Source organism: Pan troglodytes, chromosome 6 (assembly GCF_028858775.2).
Source record: "Pan troglodytes isolate AG18354 chromosome 6, NHGRI_mPanTro3-v2.0_pri, whole genome shotgun sequence".
Lineage (NCBI taxonomy): Eukaryota > Metazoa > Chordata > Mammalia > Primates > Hominidae > Pan > Pan troglodytes.
In genome coordinates this window covers 102,716,533-102,736,714 of record NC_072404.2, presented here as the reverse complement: position 1 = coordinate 102,736,714, position 20,182 = coordinate 102,716,533, and the positions used below count along the sequence as shown (strand labels likewise).

The 20,182-nt window shown below is 37.1% G+C and overlaps 1 protein-coding gene across 5 annotated transcripts in view; it reads right to left on the bottom strand.

Annotated features, from left to right (window-relative positions):
• Window positions 1-210: 210 nt before the first annotated feature.
• VPS50 (VPS50 subunit of EARP/GARPII complex) overlaps window positions 211-20,182 on the bottom strand; it is a 127,688-nt gene continuing 107,716 nt past the window's right edge. For all 5 annotated transcript variants that reach the window (XM_519203.8, XM_063814745.1, XM_009453622.4 and 2 more), the window contains 6 exons: window positions 17,660-17,808; window positions 10,419-10,515; window positions 9,196-9,354; window positions 5,462-5,583; window positions 3,159-3,348; window positions 211-921 (listed from right to left, as the gene is read on the bottom strand). In XM_519203.8, coding sequence (XP_519203.3) covers window positions 802-921; window positions 3,159-3,348; window positions 5,462-5,583; window positions 9,196-9,354; window positions 10,419-10,515; window positions 17,660-17,808 — 837 coding nt within the window. In that variant the 3' untranslated portion in view covers window positions 211-801. The remainder of the gene's footprint in view (window positions 922-3,158; window positions 3,349-5,461; window positions 5,584-9,195; window positions 9,355-10,418; window positions 10,516-17,659; window positions 17,809-20,182) is intronic.

Genomic DNA, 20,182 nt, shown 5'->3' with positions numbered 1-20,182 from the left:
AAAACCACATATTTTTATAAAGAAAGATAAAAGAAAGTCTCATAATCATGATTCTGTATGCTACTCAGGCATTGAAAAGGTACCCTCAATGAAATTACTTTTCACCATTGGTTTCAGGATATAAAACAATTAAAATTAGAACACACTAAAAGCTGCACTATAGTTCATGACATCTGCATGCCACACAAAAAATCAAAATGTAGTCTCACATAGGCTGATCATACTAGAGTATATTTATTAAATTTCACCATTATGATCACTTTGTTATAACTAAATTAACCCTGACATAAACTTTGACATTTTAAAAACAGAGAACATACTGATTTTTCAACTATTTTACTTACATGTGTTTTTTAATTCTCATGCAGTGCTCATAATTAGGAGATACTACATATTCACCCTCACATTATGCTTATTAAGAACCAAGCTCAGAGGGTAGAAAAGTGCCAACTTCATTTTCCATAAACTTCCCATACATATATTAAGCCACTGTTCTTCTAATTATATACTTATGGTATATTCTTCTGTAAAATGTATAACTGTAGTCACATAACCATTGTTATGACAAGGCGGCAACATCATTTCAGATTACAACAAATGAGACCAAAAGTTGAAGAGACCACAGCATATAAAAGTCATGAGAACACCACACACATTTCAATATTTTCCACTTTCCAGTCAAAAAAAACATGCACAAAGTTTTCTTAGCAGATAGTTGTCAGAAGTGCATAAAAAAACTGGCTTTCAGGTCATATATGTTGAGTGAGGATCAATGCCATTGAGGAAAAAGAGCTGTGTTCATTATCTTTTAGGTCTGTCTATATCATCTATAGCTGCTAGAAGTTTTTGTCTTGCTTTCTTATTGATATGGGATCCCAGGCAAACATTCACCAGATTGGTCAGCTGCTTCGTTGAATATTCCTGCTCAAAGAAGAAAGATCCAAATTTAGTACCCTAAAAGGAATGTATCTGATCAGTGCAACAAAAGAACAGGCGGATATTCAGGTGCAGTGGATAGTTACTGAGCATTATAAACCAGTGAAAAACAGTGGAAATTACAGTTGGGACACGGAAGGCAAATTGTTTACTGAGCTGTAATAGGAGGGAATAAGAATACTATAGTACACATTTGAAACAGTAAGCACTAGAATCTGTTTTAATATGGCAAAGCAATCTGACATGCGTATGCTTCTTACTGCTTTGATGATCACACACTTTACACTTGTTTCTGTAATAGTCTTTGTTATTGAGTCATCAAAATACACTGACATTTCAAATTTTTAAAATGCTACTGATGAAGTATTTTTCTGGCCCTCTACATTTTGTAAACACTTTAGTTAAAAAAAAAAAATCTCCAACAACAGAAGAACAACTCTTCTAAGATACAACAAATGAATAAGGTAACAAGGATCACAAAGTCAGGGAGCTGCAAATAAAATTAAGACTACAAGTATCTTTCACAATCCAAATCCATCTGGTTCCTGAATTTTAGATACTGAATTGCTAGGATGAGAATAAACAGGGATTCATCAGAAATTTCTGCAGATTGACTTGGTACTGGAGGTTGAATAGCAAGAGTTCAGATAGGGAAAGACAGCTGTGTACTATTATCTAATAAGAAAAGAAAATGTGTCTTTATTGAAGGTAACCACTAAATATAGTACAATTTCAAAATAGGAGAAATAATTGATTTTAAAAACTTGGCAAACTGCTCAGCTTGTGTATCTGATCTCTGAGAGCACCTGTCCCCGCCTGGTAAGTAATCTCATTTAACCACTCAGCACTCAGTGAGGATCCATCGTCAGTGATCGCTGGACTCATCATTGTGGGAAGTTTCCTTCAAAGACAGAAAAGAGTCCCTGCTGCTGCTGGGGAAATGTCACTGAATTACAAATATCAATCAGTTAAAGCTCTTTCAAAGTACTAAGCTAAAAAAAATCAGTCTACTATATTAAAAGAGGAAATTCAAAAAACAGGCATCATTCTTGCATCGAATAGAGCTGTGCCTTTCCTCCTCGGCTACTTTGTATTCTTTCCCAAAACCCTTTCCTCAGTACCAACCCAGAAGTGTTTACAGCTTACTTTACTAAATGGATTCTAGCAACATTAAGCAGTCTATCTGCATCTAGGTTTAACATTTTGGTTATCAAATGTCAGTGGGGCTAAACGTGGTGAAGTTTTTCTCAATCTGGCTTTACTGGTCGAACTCATTAAAAATAACACATACATTCCTACTTTGCTTCTAAAGATCCGAAACTGAGTAAGAGTGGGGACATTCACACAAGATTCACACCAATGTGAATGTTCTAGGCTAATGCATTTTATCTCTTTACAGTGTTAAGGCCAGAAAGGATGAGTCTGAGCAGGTATATACAAATAATTATTTTCTTACCCAAATGAAATAAAACTTGACTTAGCTTTTACCCATGACATTCATAGGTTAAGAAAATGTAAATCCTAGAGTTATCAAAGCAATGAGGATTTCGTGATAATTTTAACACATGCTATATACAGAAAAGCTTCCCATACCAAGCTCACTGAGTTGAACTGTGTCAAAAATTCGGCATCCTATGTAACAATAGTATTTTTCGTTATCTATATAGTCATACAAAAGAAAAATAATCAAATCTATATTAAAGGTAAAATCTAATGTAAGATGTAAGTTAAGTTTAGCCATTTAAATATTAATGTCTTCAATCATCACTAATACATGTCAGTGTGTAGGATGCTACCATTTCATCATTGAGGAGTACGAGAAGGTTTGTATGAGAAGGTTTAAGTTACATAATCGATTATGGCTTATGAATCATTTCATTGTTTCTGTATTCAATCTGTCTCAGTATTTATCAACTTCAGCCTTTTCTTATAACACAGTTGCAGGAAAAATATAGCTAATGTCTTGGCTTTGGCTGTATTTCTAGATCATTACAGTAACAGTTCACAAAGGGCTGAAAAAGATTTGATGAGTCAAAGGGCACTGCTTAGATACAGTGCCCTTAATCTGAATAAGGCAAAGAATTGACCTAAGTAGTTTGTATTAAAAAAGCAAATGTTTCTTTATATTTCACTCTCATGATTTTGAATTAAATAACACACCCAACAAGAACAGCACAAAGAAAAAGGAATAAAAACTTAATTAACTATTTTCCAGCTCTCACCCTGTGCTCTTTGATCCAGCGTTCCATGTCATTCTCAGTTAGGTAATAAGCTTTAATATAAGTTTCTACAAATTCTTTATCAGGAATGGGTCTAATATCTGTTAGTTTTTCAAGTTTCATTAAAAACTGTTGAAAATCCAATTGCATCAGGGCACGACCCTCATTACTGCATTTCTTGACATTGGCGTATCTAAGATGCAAAACAATAAAAAAATACATTATAGGATAATTAGAAACAAAAAACTGTCAGGTATTTGAAGTTTTCTCTAACCTATATTTGGACAGATTCCCCAGAAATGAGAGGGTTATAGGAAATAGAGAACATAAGCCTTGAGTCAGAAAGACTGGGTTGTGTTTGTGCTCTGTCATTTTACCTATGCGGGCCTCAGTTTTCTCATTTGCAAAGAGATCCAATGAGTTCAAGTCTCTTTGTTGTTCTACAGACCACGGATCTCTGTATTCAATCAACATAATTGTCTGTAAGAAAGTTAAACTGGTATTCCAGTTAATCTGGCTGCCAAGAGTTACTTTATAAAACTAAGCTTTGAATACTTCAAAGTAATCTTAGTTTTATAAAACTGTTCAATATTCAATGCAATGCAAAAGAAACAAATGAAATAATTCTCCCATGAACACTCTGAAAACATAAAGAAATGTGTAAGCATGTAAGCATAGAAAGTATATACATATTTTTCATGATAAAAAGCTTATAGACCTATTCTGACATTCTACACTACTGAAACAGTGTGTTTTAAGGTGGACTAAGTAATAAAGACAAATATACAAACCCTAACAATACAACACTTTATTGCTCATTAAGTCAATGTTTCATTTCTTCAATCAATCATACAGAACATGGAAAATTCAACTGTGGGAATGAGGTACTTACCTTAAGGAAAGTTGCAAGAAAATAAAAGCTTATTTTATTTAAAATGACCAAGCTTTTTTTTTTTAAAAAAAGAGTATTTTATACAGAAGTATTACATATATTATTCACATTTCGACTTAAACAAATTTATTTAAAATACTCTTCATTCGTGATTGCTGACACAGCCTTTTTATAATTTATAGCACTGCTGGTTTCAATACAGAGTGCCACGACTGTTGTCAGCTTGTCACTGTCATCTTCCCACTTTCTAATACATTATTTTGTATAACAAATGAGAACAAAAGAAAAATCAGACAAATGATAGTGTGAAAATTCAACTGATGTGCAATTCTAGAGCACTGTACAGGGTCTTTGAAATAGCTGTTCGCTTCTCAGGGATATTTCAGATGTGTTACTGATCCTTATTTGTATCCTAGATGTTATGGGCAGAGTAAGCATGGTCTCTGAGTAAGTGGGAAAATTACTATTAATAGATCCATAACTTCAACACATGAAAGATTTATAGAGTTTACAGTGATATGATGGTGATTATTATTAATGATGATATAAGGGTTATGAGGGCTGATTTTACCATCAGAAATCAGGAGTATAACCAGGCATGGTGGCTCACACCTGTAATCCCAGTACTTTGGGAGGCTTAGGTGGGTGGATCAACTTGAGGCCAGGAGATCAAGAACAGCTTGGCCAACATGGTGAAACCCCATCTCTACTAAAAATACAAAAAATTAGTGGGCAGGGTGGCACACACCTGTAGTTTCAGCTGCTCAGGAGGCTGAGGCACAAGAATCGCTTGAGCCCAGGAGGAGGAGGCTGCAGTGAGCCCAGATTGCACCACTGCACTCCAGCCTGGGCAACAAAACAAGACTGTCTCAAATAAAAAAAAAAAAAAAAAAAGAAAAAAAGAAATCAGGGGTACATATGCCTTTAAAAACTGTGTGAACTTAGATAAGTTACCTAACCTCTTTAAGTCTCGGTTTTCTGAGACTAGGTTTTCTCATTGATAAAACAGAATCATAGTACCTACCAAAGAGAGTTTATTTCAGGTTTGGTGATATAATCCTGTGAAATGTTTGGTTTGGTAAATAACACATAGTTAATGCTCAAAAAATGTTAGGTATAACAATCATCACCATCATAATTTTATTATTAAGCAATAATGTTAGTTTAACTTTCAGATAACCATTAGATTCTGCATTCCTCACTCATCTACTAGCTGGTTCTATGCCACTAGCAAGAAAAGAAAGCAGAGACAGAGACAGACACAGTGGGGTCTAAGGTTTCTTCTCTAATTATATCCCAAACTTGTCTGCTAGTTATTATTATTTCTACTTATTCTCTCCAACCATTAATACCGTATGTTATTCATATATTACAATTTGTCATTAAAGAAACAATGCTTTCATGAAAAACTTACCCTTCTACAATAGTTCGATTAGCCAATCGTATACAATGTTCCCAAAGTATATTAGACACAGGCAAGGGTATGCGAACTCTCTTAGAAACTTCATTTAGCCTCCTGTTAAACTGCTCAAATTCCTAAGAAGACAAATACGTAGCTGTTTGCGAATATCATTAAAATGCCACAGTGCTTTCCCATAAAAATTGTTTAAATAAAAAAGATTTAGAAAGACTCAGAATCAAACCAAGTAAAATCAAAAAAGATAATGCCAAAGATAATTTGGACTCAGTATGAAGGCCTTAAAAATATATATGCACTAGTTTAAATAGATTATGTTATAGTACAGAGTACACTACATTTTATCGCAAAAGGAGTAAGTGTCATTAACTGATTAAACAATGTTAACAATGTCCAATGTCTCAAAATTTTCTATGGTTGTCAGTACAGATTAATAGAGCTGAATGACCTAATTTGGCTTTAAAAATATCTTCAAGAAACCCAGGTTTAAAAACATGGGTTGACATGCGTTCAGTTCAGAACTATTTGTGACTTGTATCTATACTCTTCAGAGTGCAATCTAATAAATTATCACTTTTCCTAAACACTTTTTAAAAATAAATAATTATATGGGTTGAGGATGCCTTATCTAAAATGCTTGGGGCCAGAAGCATTTTTGGACTCTGGATTTTTTCCAGTTTTGGAATATTTGCATTATACCTACTGGTTGAGAATCCCAAATCTGAAAATCTCAAACCAGAATTCTGAAATGCTCCAATGACCAGTTCCTCTGAGTGTCATGCTGGCACTCAAGAAGTTTTAGATTCTGGATTATTTCAAATACTGGATTTTCGAATTTGGGATGCTCAACCTGTATACCAAATGATTAAAAAATCATACTCTAGCTGCAAATTTTTAGTACAACGGAAACAATAAAACATAGTTTCTATTACCTACAGAAAAACTGAATATTTTTATTGTCTTTTATGACATGATCATACTAAAAATATAAATACATATACCTGATTTAGACAACTCCAATAATTAGACGGAAACAGCAGAAGGTTTAGCCTTCAATGGATGTGTTTTTGGTCTCTTTGGACTATTGCTATTTAAATATACTCATTTACAGAAGTAAATGCTGTTGACTGTTCCCTGGCAATATATTTCAAATATAAGAAGACTTAAAATGACATTTTTCTTTAGTTACCTGAATAGAGAAGCTACACAATGTTTAACAAGACTGACGTGTTCAACTTTTCTAATAATACACAGGAGAAAAAAAATCTAATCTGATCACCACTCAGGCTATCATATAATGACAACTGTGTTATCCTCTGCTCTTTTGCTACTTCCTAAATCACAATTTTTCTTGCTAATTTATTTTTAACAATTCATTGCTTTTAATTATTAAAAAGAAGTGGATTGTCAATTCACAAAATTTACCTTTGAAAATCAAAACTATACAAATAATTGCTCTTTATCTGTTGTTTCATTTCATGGATCTAGGAGAGTAGTAGATTTGTTACTGTATTTATGCATTCCTTAAACTGCTTTGGATTTCAAGAGTCATAATTCAATATTTTTCATCAATATTTTATTTAAAAGATAAAGCTATATGTATAAAATGCTTTGTGTACAAAATAACATTCTACTTATTGCTAAATTAAATGCTCAAAAATGCTTGTTATAAAATGAATCATACAAACATTTCATTTTTCTTATGATTCTTTTGGGGCAACATAAGCAGATTGTTTAGATTTAGATGCTTAGACTTAGAAAAGTAACAGAAAGAACAAAAGTTGTCACAGATAATTAACCTTTATGCTTAAAGAAGGCCTTAAGCTGCTAAAAATTGGGCTCAGGTTAATACTCTGAGTAACACGAGTTCTTTCTTATAACTGGAATAACAAATAACTGAAACAAGCAGCCTCCTCATAGCATGTGTATTTGTTGAGCACAGAAATCTTTTTTTCTTGCACCCCATAAGGATCATGGTTAGTATGTTCTATGGTCTGAATGTTGTATCCTCCCTAAATTCATATGTTGAAATCCTAATCCCAGGGTGATGGTATTGGGAGGTGGGGCTTTTTAAAAGTGATTAGGTCATGAGGGCCAAGCTCTCACCAAGGGAATTAACACCCTTATAAAAGAGCCCCAGAGAGCTGCCTTGCCTTTTTTACCATGTTAGGGTACAGCAAGGTGACATCTATGAGAAATCAAACCTTCACTAGACACCAAATCTGCCTGAGCCTTGATCTTGATCTTGAACTTCTCAGCCTCCAGAACGGTGAGAAATAACTGCTCTGCTTATAAGCCACCTAGTCTGTGGAACTTTGTTGTAGTATCCTAAAGGACTAAGACAGCATGTCATAAAAAATAGAACCATTTTTTCAAAAACAGAATTGTTAAAAAAAAAAAAAAAAGAAGGGGTATCATTATTTATAAATTACATTCATCTTTTACATTCCAAATGAAAATTTGCAATTGAAATCTCCTGGGTGCTCTAGAAACCAAGTTATTTCTTTGATTCTCTTTCAAGGTCAATGGTCTCTGAATTCCAGAGTGGCAAATATAGAGCACCCTTGGTGTCATTCCCTGCTAAGATCTCTATGGAAACTCCTAGCAATTGGTTACTGATGTTGGCACAATTAGTCCCAGAGTCTGGAGACAGCCTCACAGTCTTCAACCTAGGCCTCCAAAGGGGACCATAAATTGCTGGGAGTTGGGTGACTGAAGGAACTCCATTACCATCTCTATTTTAAATCTATGGCTCTGTTCATTGGTTCTCGGCTGTCCTAGGCTCTTATTTGTTGACTTGGTCTAAGCAGGTAAGAATGATTGTGTAAATGAGATTAAAGTAAGGAGGTTAAGAAGGGACAATTTTCTTTTCATTTACAAAAATGAAAACAAATTTTTCCTGAAAGTTACTTTCATTTTCTCAGATGCTCTTTCCACACTTTATTTCCTTACTTCCCTCAGGCCTCATCGCCAGTCTCACCTTATCAGGGTCCTTCTCTGAGCATGACAATACATGGTCTTCCTCTTCCACTCACATCCTGTCATTCTCTATCTCTCTTCAGATGATTTTGGTTTTTTTTTCACAGCATTATTCATCATCTGACATTGTATCTCAATTTACCTGTTTACTGCTATCTCTGCCCTGGCATGTAAATTCCTTGAGGGCACATAAGTTCCTGAATTCACAGCTATACTGCCAGCACTTCTATCAGCGTGTGACACATGTCAGGTGATCTACAGATATCTATTCATGCATCAATGAAAAAAAACCACAATTCTTTCCAGGAAACATATAAACACAGGTCATTGGCTCCAAAGAGGTGTTTGTATGACACACTGCAAAAGTAGTGTGATTTTTACCCCGAATAATCAGAGGCATGGTCTCTTGCTAATGAATATTATGCTAAACTACAGAAATAATTTCTAATTAAACAGAAATATCTTCTTGTCATTATAGTGATGGCTACTGAGATTACATAATATGAAAGTCAGCCACGACATACAACAACTCAAAATGGGAAATTAGTGAACAAAGCTAAAAAATCTACGACGTATTCTTAGAGCTAATAGAAGACAAATTCAGAAAGTAAGCCTATTTCAATTCAGGGGCTTTAATACCACAATGCTAGAAATGTAATAACTATAATCTTACTATTTTAGAGCCACTGCAATAAAGGAACACTTCTCTTAGTAGACTGATCTTTAGCAAAGGTGCTTCCCAGAACACTTGCCTTTAATAGTGCATCTACATATATGTTGTGCTGTGACATAATTTCTTTTACATCCCATTTCACATTAGCCATGAGAAGCAGCATCTGTTCATAATCAAGGGCTTTACCAGCTACAATCCAGTAAATTGGTTTCCGTAGTTCACTGGCGGTTGAGACTGTCTGAAATAAATTTCACAAAAATGAAAACAATTATTTTCTAAAAGTATCATATTGATAAAGAATACTTGCCCCTGTTTCCAGTATATATCATATCTGAAAATAAAACACTATATATTTGGAGATTTAAATTATGATGAAAATAATTTGAATATTTGAGTGAAGGCAAAGGCCTTACTCAAAACATAATTTGAGACATTCAATAAACTTGAAGCCATTGACACTGCAACTGTCAAAGAACTAGAGCTCTTCATGTAGCCTAGCAATTACTTCTCAAATTCTTCCACTTCTCTCCATTTCCACTCCCACTACATGATGTCAGGATTCCACCATCTCTCCCCTGCAATACTGCAGCAGCCTTCAAATTAGTTTCCCTGTCTCTAGGACTGCCGTCTACAGTCCTTTCTTCACAATGCCCCCAGAAAACTAAAACACAAACCCAACCATGCCACTCACCTGTTTCAAACCCTCCAGGAGCTTCCATGCCCTCCAAATAAAGTCCAACTCCTGAAGCAGGGTGCTTTACATGCTGGTGGTTCCTGCTGATTGCCCCAGCCATCTTTCTCATCCCCAGACCTCCTCCCTACTCTAACAAGCTTTCCTCAGCTGTTTGCATGCACCATGCTCTTTCTCACCTGCAGGTCTTCAGACATGCCATTCCCTTTGTCTAGAATCCATCCCTCATTCACCCTCTCTACCCTGCTGGTCCAGTTGAAACATTACTTCCTCTAGATAGCCTTTCTAGATGACCTTCTCCCACCCAGAGCCTCTCCCCTTCTCCAGTCTGGGTTAAATCACTCATGGCACTTTCCCCTTACCACAGTACTTATCATGCTTTATTTTAACAGTTTTAACTGATGCTCTCTCTCTCGCTAGTCTAAAAGTTACATGAGGTGCTCAATAGTATGTATTTAATGTAGGAATTCATGAGTGAATAAATGAATATTTTATCTGGCTCTCCTGGGGTTTCAAGACTGACTTCCAGTGAAAAAAAACAAACAAAAAATCTAATCTGTGACAGTCCTATCTTCCTCACAGTTGAAATGACATACAAGACCATGTCTGACCTGAGAATAGAACTGCTGAAGAAAGGGCTTTTTGACTGCAGGCATCACAGCATCCAGATGTGGCTGAAGGAACTCAAACTGTTCAGCCAAGAATACCCTAAAGGGAATAAATAACCCACTGTGTAAACAAATTGTGTAGGATTTAGAGCCTGTCATGCTTTCATATAAGTATTTTTTAACATTTCTGAGCAAAACTTTAACAATAAAAATTACTTTCCACTTTAGTGGACGAACCTGTACTACCACTTGACATGTTCATTTATAATCTACACAATAAATAATGCTGAGTTTATGACTGAATGGAAGTTGAGGTGAAAGAAGAACAACTTCAAAGGAGCCAAGCAGCTTATGCTGAGGTGTAGTCACGTGCTTCAAATGTAAGATGTGAGCCCAGAGTAGCAGGTTGAAAAAAGAACACAAGGGTATTTTTTTAAAGGATTTCTTTTAAAGATCTCATTCAGTTATATACAACAGACTCTTGAAATCTCAGATTCAATATCTGACACTTTTCAGAAGTAACCCCAACATTCCTAATAGGCGGCAGACTGTAACTTGGCTGAGTATCACAGATGAATGACAGGTGCCAGAGGCTGGGTACAGGAATGGGAGTCAGTGGGCTGGTGAAGGAGCCTGGACTACTGCCTGCAGTTGCACTGTATCCAGGCACTGTCTTTTTCTGCTTTTTCTTACTAATGCAAAAACTCTTACGTTATACTGGACTACATTTTATAGAAATGCCAAAGAAGTTATATGCGTTAATTGTATTACTAACTTTGGGGATTTATAAAGGTCAGGAAGCATTCTTTTTTTTTCTTTTTTTTTAATTATTATTATTATAATACTTTAAGTTTTAGGGTACATGTGCACAATGTGCAGGTTAGTTACATAGGTATACATGTGCCATGCTGGTGCGCTGCACCCATTAACTCGTCATCTAGCATTAGGTTTATCTCCCAGTGCTATCCCTCCCCCCTCCCCCCACCCCACAACAGTCCCCAGAGTGTGATGTTCCCCTTCCTGTGTCCGTGTGTTCTCATTGCTCAATTCCCACCTATGAGTGAGAATATGCAGTGTTTGGTTTTTTGTTCTTGCGATAGTTTACTGAGAATGATGATTTCCAATTTCATCCATGTCCCTACAAAGGACATGAACTCATCATTTTTTATGGCTGCATAGTATTCCATGCTGTATATGTGCCACATTTTCTTAATCGAGTCTATCATTGTTGGACATTTGGGTTGGTTGCAAGTCTTTGCCATTGTGAATAGTGCCGCAATAAACATACGTGTGCATGTGTCTTTATAGCAGCATGATTTATAGTCATTTGGGTATATACCCAGTAATGGGATGGCTGGGTCAAATGGTATTTCTAGTTCTAGATCCCTGAGGAATTGCCACACTGACTTCCACAAGGGTTGAACTAGTTTACAGTCCCACCAGCAGTGTAAAAGTGTTCCTATTTCTCTACATCCTCTCCAGCACCTGTTGTTTCCTGACTTTTTAATGATTGCCATTCTAACTGGTGTGAGATGGTATCTCATTGTGGTTTTGATTTGCATTTCTCTGATGGCCAGTGATGGTGAGCATTTTTTCATGTGTTTTTTGGCTGCATAAATGTCTTCTTTTGAGAAGTGTCTATTTATGTCCTTTGCCCACTTTTTGATGGGGTTGTTTGTTTTTTTCTTGTAAATTTGTTTGAGTTCATTGTAGATTCTGGATATTAGCCCTTTGTCAGATAAGTAGGTTGCGAAAATTTTCTCCCATTTTGTAGGTTGCCTGTTCACTCTGATGGTAGTTTCTTTTGCTGTGCAGAAGCTCTTTAGTTTAATTAGATCCCATTTGTCAATTTTGGCTTTTGTTGCCATTGCTTTTGGTGTTTTAGACATGAAGTCCTTGCCCATGCCTATGTCCTGAATGGTAATGCCTAGGTTTTCTTCTAGGGTTTTTATGGTTTTAGGTCTAACGTTTAAGTCTTTAATCCATCTTGAATTGATTTTTGTATAAGGTGTAAGGAAGGGATCCAGTTTCAGCTTTCTACATATGGCTAGTCAGTTTTCCCAGCACCATTTATTAAATAGGGAATCCTTTCCCCATTGCTTGTTTTTCTCAGGTTTGTCAAAGATCAGATAGTTGTAGATATGTGGTGTTATTTCTGAGGGCTCTGTTCTGTTCCATTGATCTATATCTCTGTTTTGGTACCAGTACCATGCTGTTTGGTTACTGTAGCCTTGTAGTATAGTTTGAAGTCAGGTAGTGTGATGCCTCCAGCTTTGTTCTTTTGGCTCAGGATGGACTTGGTGATGCGGGCTCTTTTTTGGTTCCATATGAACTTTAAAGTAGTTTTTTCCAATTCTGTGAAGAAAGTCATTGGTAGCTTGATGGGGATGGCATTGAATCTGTAAATTACCTTGGGCAGTATGGCCATTTTCATTATATTGATTCTTCCTACCCATGAGCATGGAATGTTCTTCCATTTGTTTGTATCCTCTTTTATTTCTTTGAGCAGTGGTTTGTAGTTCTCCTTGAAGAGGTCCTTCACATCCCTTGTAAGTTGGATTCCTAGGTATTTTATTCTCTTTGAAGCAATTGTCAATGGGAGTTCACTCATGATTTGGCTCTCTGTCTGTTGTTGGTGTATAAGAATGCTTGTGATTTTTGTACATTGATTTTGTATCCTGAGATTTTGCTGAGGTTGCTTATCAGCTTAAGGAGATTTTGGGCTGAGACAATGGGGTTTTGTAGATATACAATCATGTCGTCTGCAAACAGGGACAATTTGACTTCCTCTTTTCCTAATTGAATACCCTTTATTTCCTTCTCCTGACTAATTGCCCTGGCCAGAACTTCCAACACTGTGTTGAATAGGATTGGTAAGAGAGGGCATCCCTGTCTTGTGCCAGTTTTCAAAGGGAATGCTTCCAGTTTTTGCCCATTCAGTATGATATTGGCTGTGGGTTTGTCATAGATAGCTCTTATTATTTTGAGATACGTCCCATCAATACCTAATTTATTGAGAGTTTTTTGCATGAAGGGTTGTTGAATTTTGTCAAAGGTCTTTTCTGCATCTATTGAGATAATCATGTGGTTTTCGTCTTTGCTTCTGTTTATATGCTGGATTACATTTATTGATTTGCGTATATTGAACCAGCCTTGCATCCCAGGGATGAAGCCCACTTGATCATGGTGGATAAGCTTTTTGATGTGCTGCTGGATTCGGTTTGCCAGTATTTTATTGAGGATTTTTGCATCAATGTTCATCAGGGATATTGGTCTAAAATTCTCTTTTTTTGTTGTGTCTCTGCCCGGCTTTGGTATCAGGATGATGCTGGCCTCATAAAATGAGTCAGGGAGGATTCCCTCTTTTTCTATTGATTGGAATAGTTTCAGAAGGAATGGTACCAGTTCCTCCTTGTACCTCTGGTAGAATTCGGCTGTGAATCCATCTGGTCCTGGACTCTTTTTCGTTGGTAAGCTATTGATTATTGCCACAATTTCAGCTCCTGTTATTGGTCTATTCAGAGACTCAACTTCTTCCTGGTTTAGTCTTGGGAGAGTGTATGTGTCGAGGAATTTATCCATTTCTTCTAGATTTTCTAGTTTATTTGCGTAGAGGTGTTTGTAGTATTCTCTGAAGGTAGTTTGTATTTCTGTGGGATCGGTGGTGATATCCCCTTTATCATTTATTATTGTGTCTATTTGATTCTTCTCTCGTTTTTTCTTTATTAGTCTTGCTAGCAGTCTATCAATTTTGTTGATCCTTTCAAAAAACCAGCTCCTGGATTCGTTAATTTTTTGAAGGGTTTTTTGTGTCTTTATTTCCTTCAGTTCTCCTCTCATTTTAGTTATTTCTTGCCTTCTGCTAGCTTTTGAATGTGTTTGCTCTTGCTTTTCTAGTTGTTTTAATTGTGATGTTAGGGTGTCAATTTTGGATCTTTCCTGCTTTCTCTTGTGGGCATTTAGTGCTATAAATTTCCCTCTACACACTGCTTTGAACGTGTCCCAGAGATTCTGGTATGTTGTGTCTTTGTTCTCGTTGGTTTCAAAGAACATCTTTATTTCTGCCTTCATTTCGTTATGTACCCAGTAGTCATTCAGGAGCAGGCTGTTCAGTTTCCATGTAGTTGAGCAGTTTCTAGTGAGATTCTTAATCCTGAGTTCTAGTTTGATTGCACTGTGCTCTGAGAGATAGTTTGTTATAATTTCTGTTCTTTTACATTTGCTGAGGAGAGCTTTACTTCCAAGTATGTGGTCAATTTTGGAATAGGTGTGGTGTGGTGCTGCAAAAAATGTATGTTCTGTTGATTTGTGGTGGAGAGTTCTGTAGATGTCTATTAGGTCCACTTGATGCAGAGCTGAGTTCAATTCCTGGGTATCCTTGTTAACTTTCTGTCTCGTTGATCTGTCTAATGTTGACAGTGGGGTGTTAAAGTCTCCCATTATTAATGTGTGGGAGTCTAAGTCTCTTTGTAGGTCACTCAGGACTTGCTTTATGCATCTGGGTGCTCCTGTATTGGGGTGCATATATATTTAGGATAGTTAGCTCTTCTTGTTGAATTGTTCCCTTTATCATTAAGTAATGGCCTTCTTTGTCTCTTTAGATCTTTGTTGGTTTAAAGTCTGTTTTATCAGAGACTAGGATTGCAACCCCTGCCTTTTTTTGTTTTCGATTTGCTTGGTAGATCTTCCTCCATCCTTTTATTTTGAGCCTATGTGTGTCTCTGCCTGTGAGATGGGTTTCCTGAATACAGCACACTGATGGGTCTTGACTCTTTATCCAATTTGCCAGTCTGTGTCTTTTAATTGGAGCATTTAGTCCATTTACATTTAAAGTTAATATTGTTATGTGTGAATTTGATCCTGTCATTATGATGTTAGCTGGTTATTTTGCTCGTTAGTTGATGCAGTTTCTTCCTAGTCTGGATGGTCTTTACATTTTGGCATGATTTTGCAGCGGCTGGTACCGGTTGTTCCTTTCCATGTTTAGCGCTTCCTTCAGGAGCTCTTTTAGGGCAGGCCTGGTGGTGACAAAATCTCTCAGCATTTGCTTGTCTGTAAAGTATTTTATTTCTCCTTCACTTATGAAGCTTAGTTTGGCTGGATATGAAATTCTGGTTGAAAATTCTTTTCTTTTAAGAATGGTGAATATTGGCCCCCACTCTCTTCTGGCTTGTAGAGTTTCTGCCGAGAGATCTGCTGTTAGTCTGATGGGCTTCCCTTTGAGGGTAACCCGACCCTTCTCTCTGGCTGCCCTTAACATTTTTTCCTTCATTTCAACTTTGGTGAATCTGACAATTATGTGTCTTGGTGTTGCTCTTCTCGAGGAGTATCTTTGTGGCATTCTCTGTATTTCCTGAATCTGAACGTTGGCCTGCCTTGCTAGATTGGGGAAGTTCTCCTGGATAATATCCTGCAGTGTTTTCCAACTTGGTTCCATTCTCCCCGTCACTTTCAGGTACACCAATCAGACGTAGATTTGGTCTTTTCACATAGTCCCATATTTCTTGGAGGCTTTGTTCATTTCTTTTTATTCTTTTTTCTCTAAACTTCCCTTCTCGCTTCATTTCATTCCTTTCATCTTCCATCACTGATACCCTTTCTTCCAGTTGATCGCATCGGCTCCTGAGGCTTCTGCATTCTTCACGTAGTTCTCGAGCCTTGGTTTTCAGCTCCATCAGCTCCTTTAAGCACTTCTCTGTATTGGTTATTCTAGTTATACATTCGTCTAAATTTTTTTCAAAGTTTTCAACTTCTTTGCCTTTGGTTTGAATGTCCTCCCGTAGCTCGGAGTAATTTGATCGTCTGAAGCCTTCTTCTCTCAGCTCGTCAAAGTCATTCTCCGTCCAGCTTTGTTCCGTTGCTGGTGAGGAACTGGGTTCCTTTGGAGGAGGAGAGGCGCTCTGCTTTTTAGAGTTTCCAGTTTTTCTGCTCTGTTTTTTCCCCATCTTTGTAGTTTTATCTACTTTTGGTCTTTGATGATGGTGATGTACAGATGGGTTTTTGGTGTGGATGTCCTTTCTGTTTGTTAGTTTTCCTTCTAACAGACAGGACCCTCAGCTGCAGGTCTGTTGGAGTACCCGGCCGTGTGAGGTGTCAGTGTGCCCCTGCTGGGGGGTGCCTCCCAGTTCGGCTGCTCGGGGATCAGGGGTCAGTGGTCAGGGACCCACTTGAGGCAGTCTGCCCGTTCTCAGATCTCCAGCTGCGTGCTGGGAGAACCACTGCTCTCTTCAAAGCTGTCAGACAGGGACATTTAAGTCTGCAGAGGTTACTGCTGTCTTTTTGTTTGTCTGTGCCCTGCCCCCAGAGGTGGAGCCTACAGAGGCAGGCAGGCCTCCTTGGGCTGTGGTGGGCTCCACCCAGTTCGAGCTTCCAGGCTGCTTTGTTTACCTAAGCAAGCCTGGGCAATGGTGGGCGCCCCTCCCCCAGCGTCACTGCCGCCTTGCAGTTTGATCTCAGACTGCTGTGCTAGCAATCAGCGAGACTCCGTGGGCATGGGACCCTCCGAGCCACGTGCGGGATATAATCTCGTGGTGCGCCGTTTTTCAAGCCTGTCGGAAAAGCACAGTATTCGGGTGGGAGTGACTCGGTTTTGCAGGTGCCGTCTGTCACCACTTTCTTTGACTAGGAAAGGGAACTCCCTGACCCCTTGTGCTTCCCTAGTGAGGCAATGCCTCGCCCTGCTTCGGCTCACGCACAGTGCGCGCACCCACTGACCTGCGCCCACTGTCTGGCACTCCCTAGTGAGATGAACCCGGTACCTCAGATGGAAATGCAGAAATCACCCGTCTTCTGTGTCGCTCACGCTGGGAGCTGCAGACTGGAGCTGTTCCTATTCGGCCATCTTGGCTTCTCCCCAGGAAGCATTATTATTGATGTCAAGGATCAACTATACTTAACACTAAATTGACAATGCAACTACAGCTTCTCCTGAGATCATAAGTCATCAATAGGAAAATATGAAGCATAGTATAATGCTTTTTAAAGCTGTACTTAAAGCATGGATCATGTTGTTAAAGGCTGAAAATTAAAAGATTTCCTTCTTTCCATTTCTATAACTGAAAAGCCAACCATGCAGTTTAAAAAATCAATTGGTAATCTGTGTTAGAATATACTTCTCAGAAACATATAAGTGATATTTAGAAGTGGTAGATGTATGCAGCTAACTAGAAGTCTAATTAAACAATGCTTCTTTTATAAAGTTTCTTAAATATTTAATGGCAACGCAACTGTTTTGAACAACTTACAAGGATTCCGTGGCTACCACTCTTTCTGCCAACCCATACAACGTATCCCCAGATGTCAAAACCACTAGGTGACTGAGGTGTGGACTTGGCACCTTCTCCTTTCTTTCTTCTGCTGCTGTGAGTGTGGCAGTAGGATCAGCTGAAACTTCCTGAAAATACAATAGATATACAACCTGGAATAACAAATCTAACAGTAATAAACCACGTGATTTTGAAAAAATTAGAATTAAAATTAAAATACTCTTGGGGCACACGTTAATTACATTTAGGTTCAGTTCTTTTTATCCTGCTTTCATGTTTGTAACTATTGGAACCTTCTTTTTAATCCTAAATGAGAATGAGCCTACATAATATCATCCAACTCTACATGCTACCATCTGCACATGACCTAAAGTCTGTCAACACAAGGACTCTTTATGAATTGACAGATGTTTCACAGTGACAACAGTGAGATGGCCCTCAAGAACTTGTAAATGAGAGAAATATGATTACCCCTTGAGAACCATGCTGATAAAATCCAAAATTATTTTTTGATTAACCATCTCACACCCAAATTTTAATGAAGGTTACCCTGGTATATAATCTCAAGAAGGCAGGACTAGAATGAAGTTATAAACTAGAACAGAGCCAACTGTATTGTATATGTCTGGGGACAGACTACTGATAAGAAGGAAGATGGTCAATGTGAACAAAGGAAAGGGATACCCAGGAAGCAGGGTGTGCCAGGCTCTTCAGCACCGTCCAGGAAAGAACCACTGATTCAGTTACACAGCCATGTAGTCAACAGGAGTCATGCAGTCTAATTTGTGGTCGGGAAAACTCATCGGACTTCAAATTTCTCAGTTTTACTTTCATCTGATGATATACTCATTAGAAATCTTCTCATTACTAATTTACCTTTCTAGGTATTCTGATGCCAGGCAAGGAATGCCTTGGATATGAGTTATGTACATTCTTGGACTTCATATAAACATATCCTATGTTATAAACAAACAGGTTGGCAAAGAAAGAGTTTCAAAGATACACTTACTCAACTTCTCAATACATAGCAAGGGACTCATTTTTTACTAAGCTCTTAGCAAACAGTTAAAAAAACAAAAACACATTTCAACTCACAGGCACACTGGCCACCTTTTTTTGCCAGGAGGATGGGAATATCTTGAGATCACGGGTAAAGATGCACAAGGCTGGCTACTCGGAGTAGCTGACAGAGTACCAGAAGACTGCCAGCTCAAGAGTTACCAATCACTCCAAATATTTAACTTAATATAAACTTATTTTGGTGACTAAGTTTCCCTTTGTACAGCAAACATGAAAGAAGGCTGTTTAGAATACTGGCATCATCGTAACAGTTATTTGAATAGTTGCTGCATTACACCTCAGAGAAAGAGACTTTTAATTATTGTTTTCTGGGGTACGAAGGAGAGAGGTCAAGGTAGTGACACTGCAGGAATCTTAACATCACTGATGACAGTATAATCCAGAGTCACTTCACTGTGAAGGCCATTAAGAACTTTTATAACCAAATATATTTCTAATAACAATGAGCTTGAGTTACAAATGGTCATTATACTTTTAGTTTAAGTATAGAGTTTTACAGTACTGACATGGCAATGAATTCCATTCATTACATTTTTTTAAAAATTCCATAAGAGAAATTTACAAAAAGAAAAAAAATAGAATAAAAGCTATGTAAGTTAAGCAATAGCTCATAGTACAAAAATGCTATTATCTTTTTTAAAGTTAATCTGAATACAAGTTAACCCCTGCCCCCACTCAAAGTTTTAAAATGTTGATTGAATCATAGAATGACAGAGTTAGAAGAGATGCTAAACATTATATAATACAACCCCTGCAGTTTATGTACTACTTTCAGTATGGAAAACACTCCATGGTTATCTCTATTATGGAGTTTAAAGGTGAGAACATATGAGTAGGCAGAGAGCAAAACTAAATGTTTAAATGCAAATAAAATAGCTTTAAAAAACCCTCGAAGAAAATTTAGCACAAAAATTGGATGTAAACGCATCTAATAGTGTACAAAATATAAAGCTAGATTACTTTTTACAGCAACTTGATAGTAACAAATCTCCAATTATTTTACATATGAATAAATGAGACATCAAATGCATACATATAATTTACTCCTATAAATTTAGCAAAATGCAAATAAAAATTATAAAATTTTTCAAGTTAGAAAGTGGTTTAATTCTTTAGTTCTGGGTTTTTTTTTATTTCCTATCTTCTAAAGACAGTGTCTCTTATCAATCTCTAATTACTCAATTAGCATTTAAAAGTTAGTTGGGGAATAACTGTGCTTCCTCTAGGGAGAAGCAGGATCATGGATCCATGCAAGTTAATTAATGTCATATCTCCATCATTCATTTCCCTCTAAAAAGGAAATAACCCTACTCCAGCAGAAAAAAAAAGAATAAAAATTCACAAAATTAAATACTGTTTGGCACCAATTGGTTGTCTATGCTATTTAATTCTGGTAGTTATTGATAAGAAACAAGTAAGGAA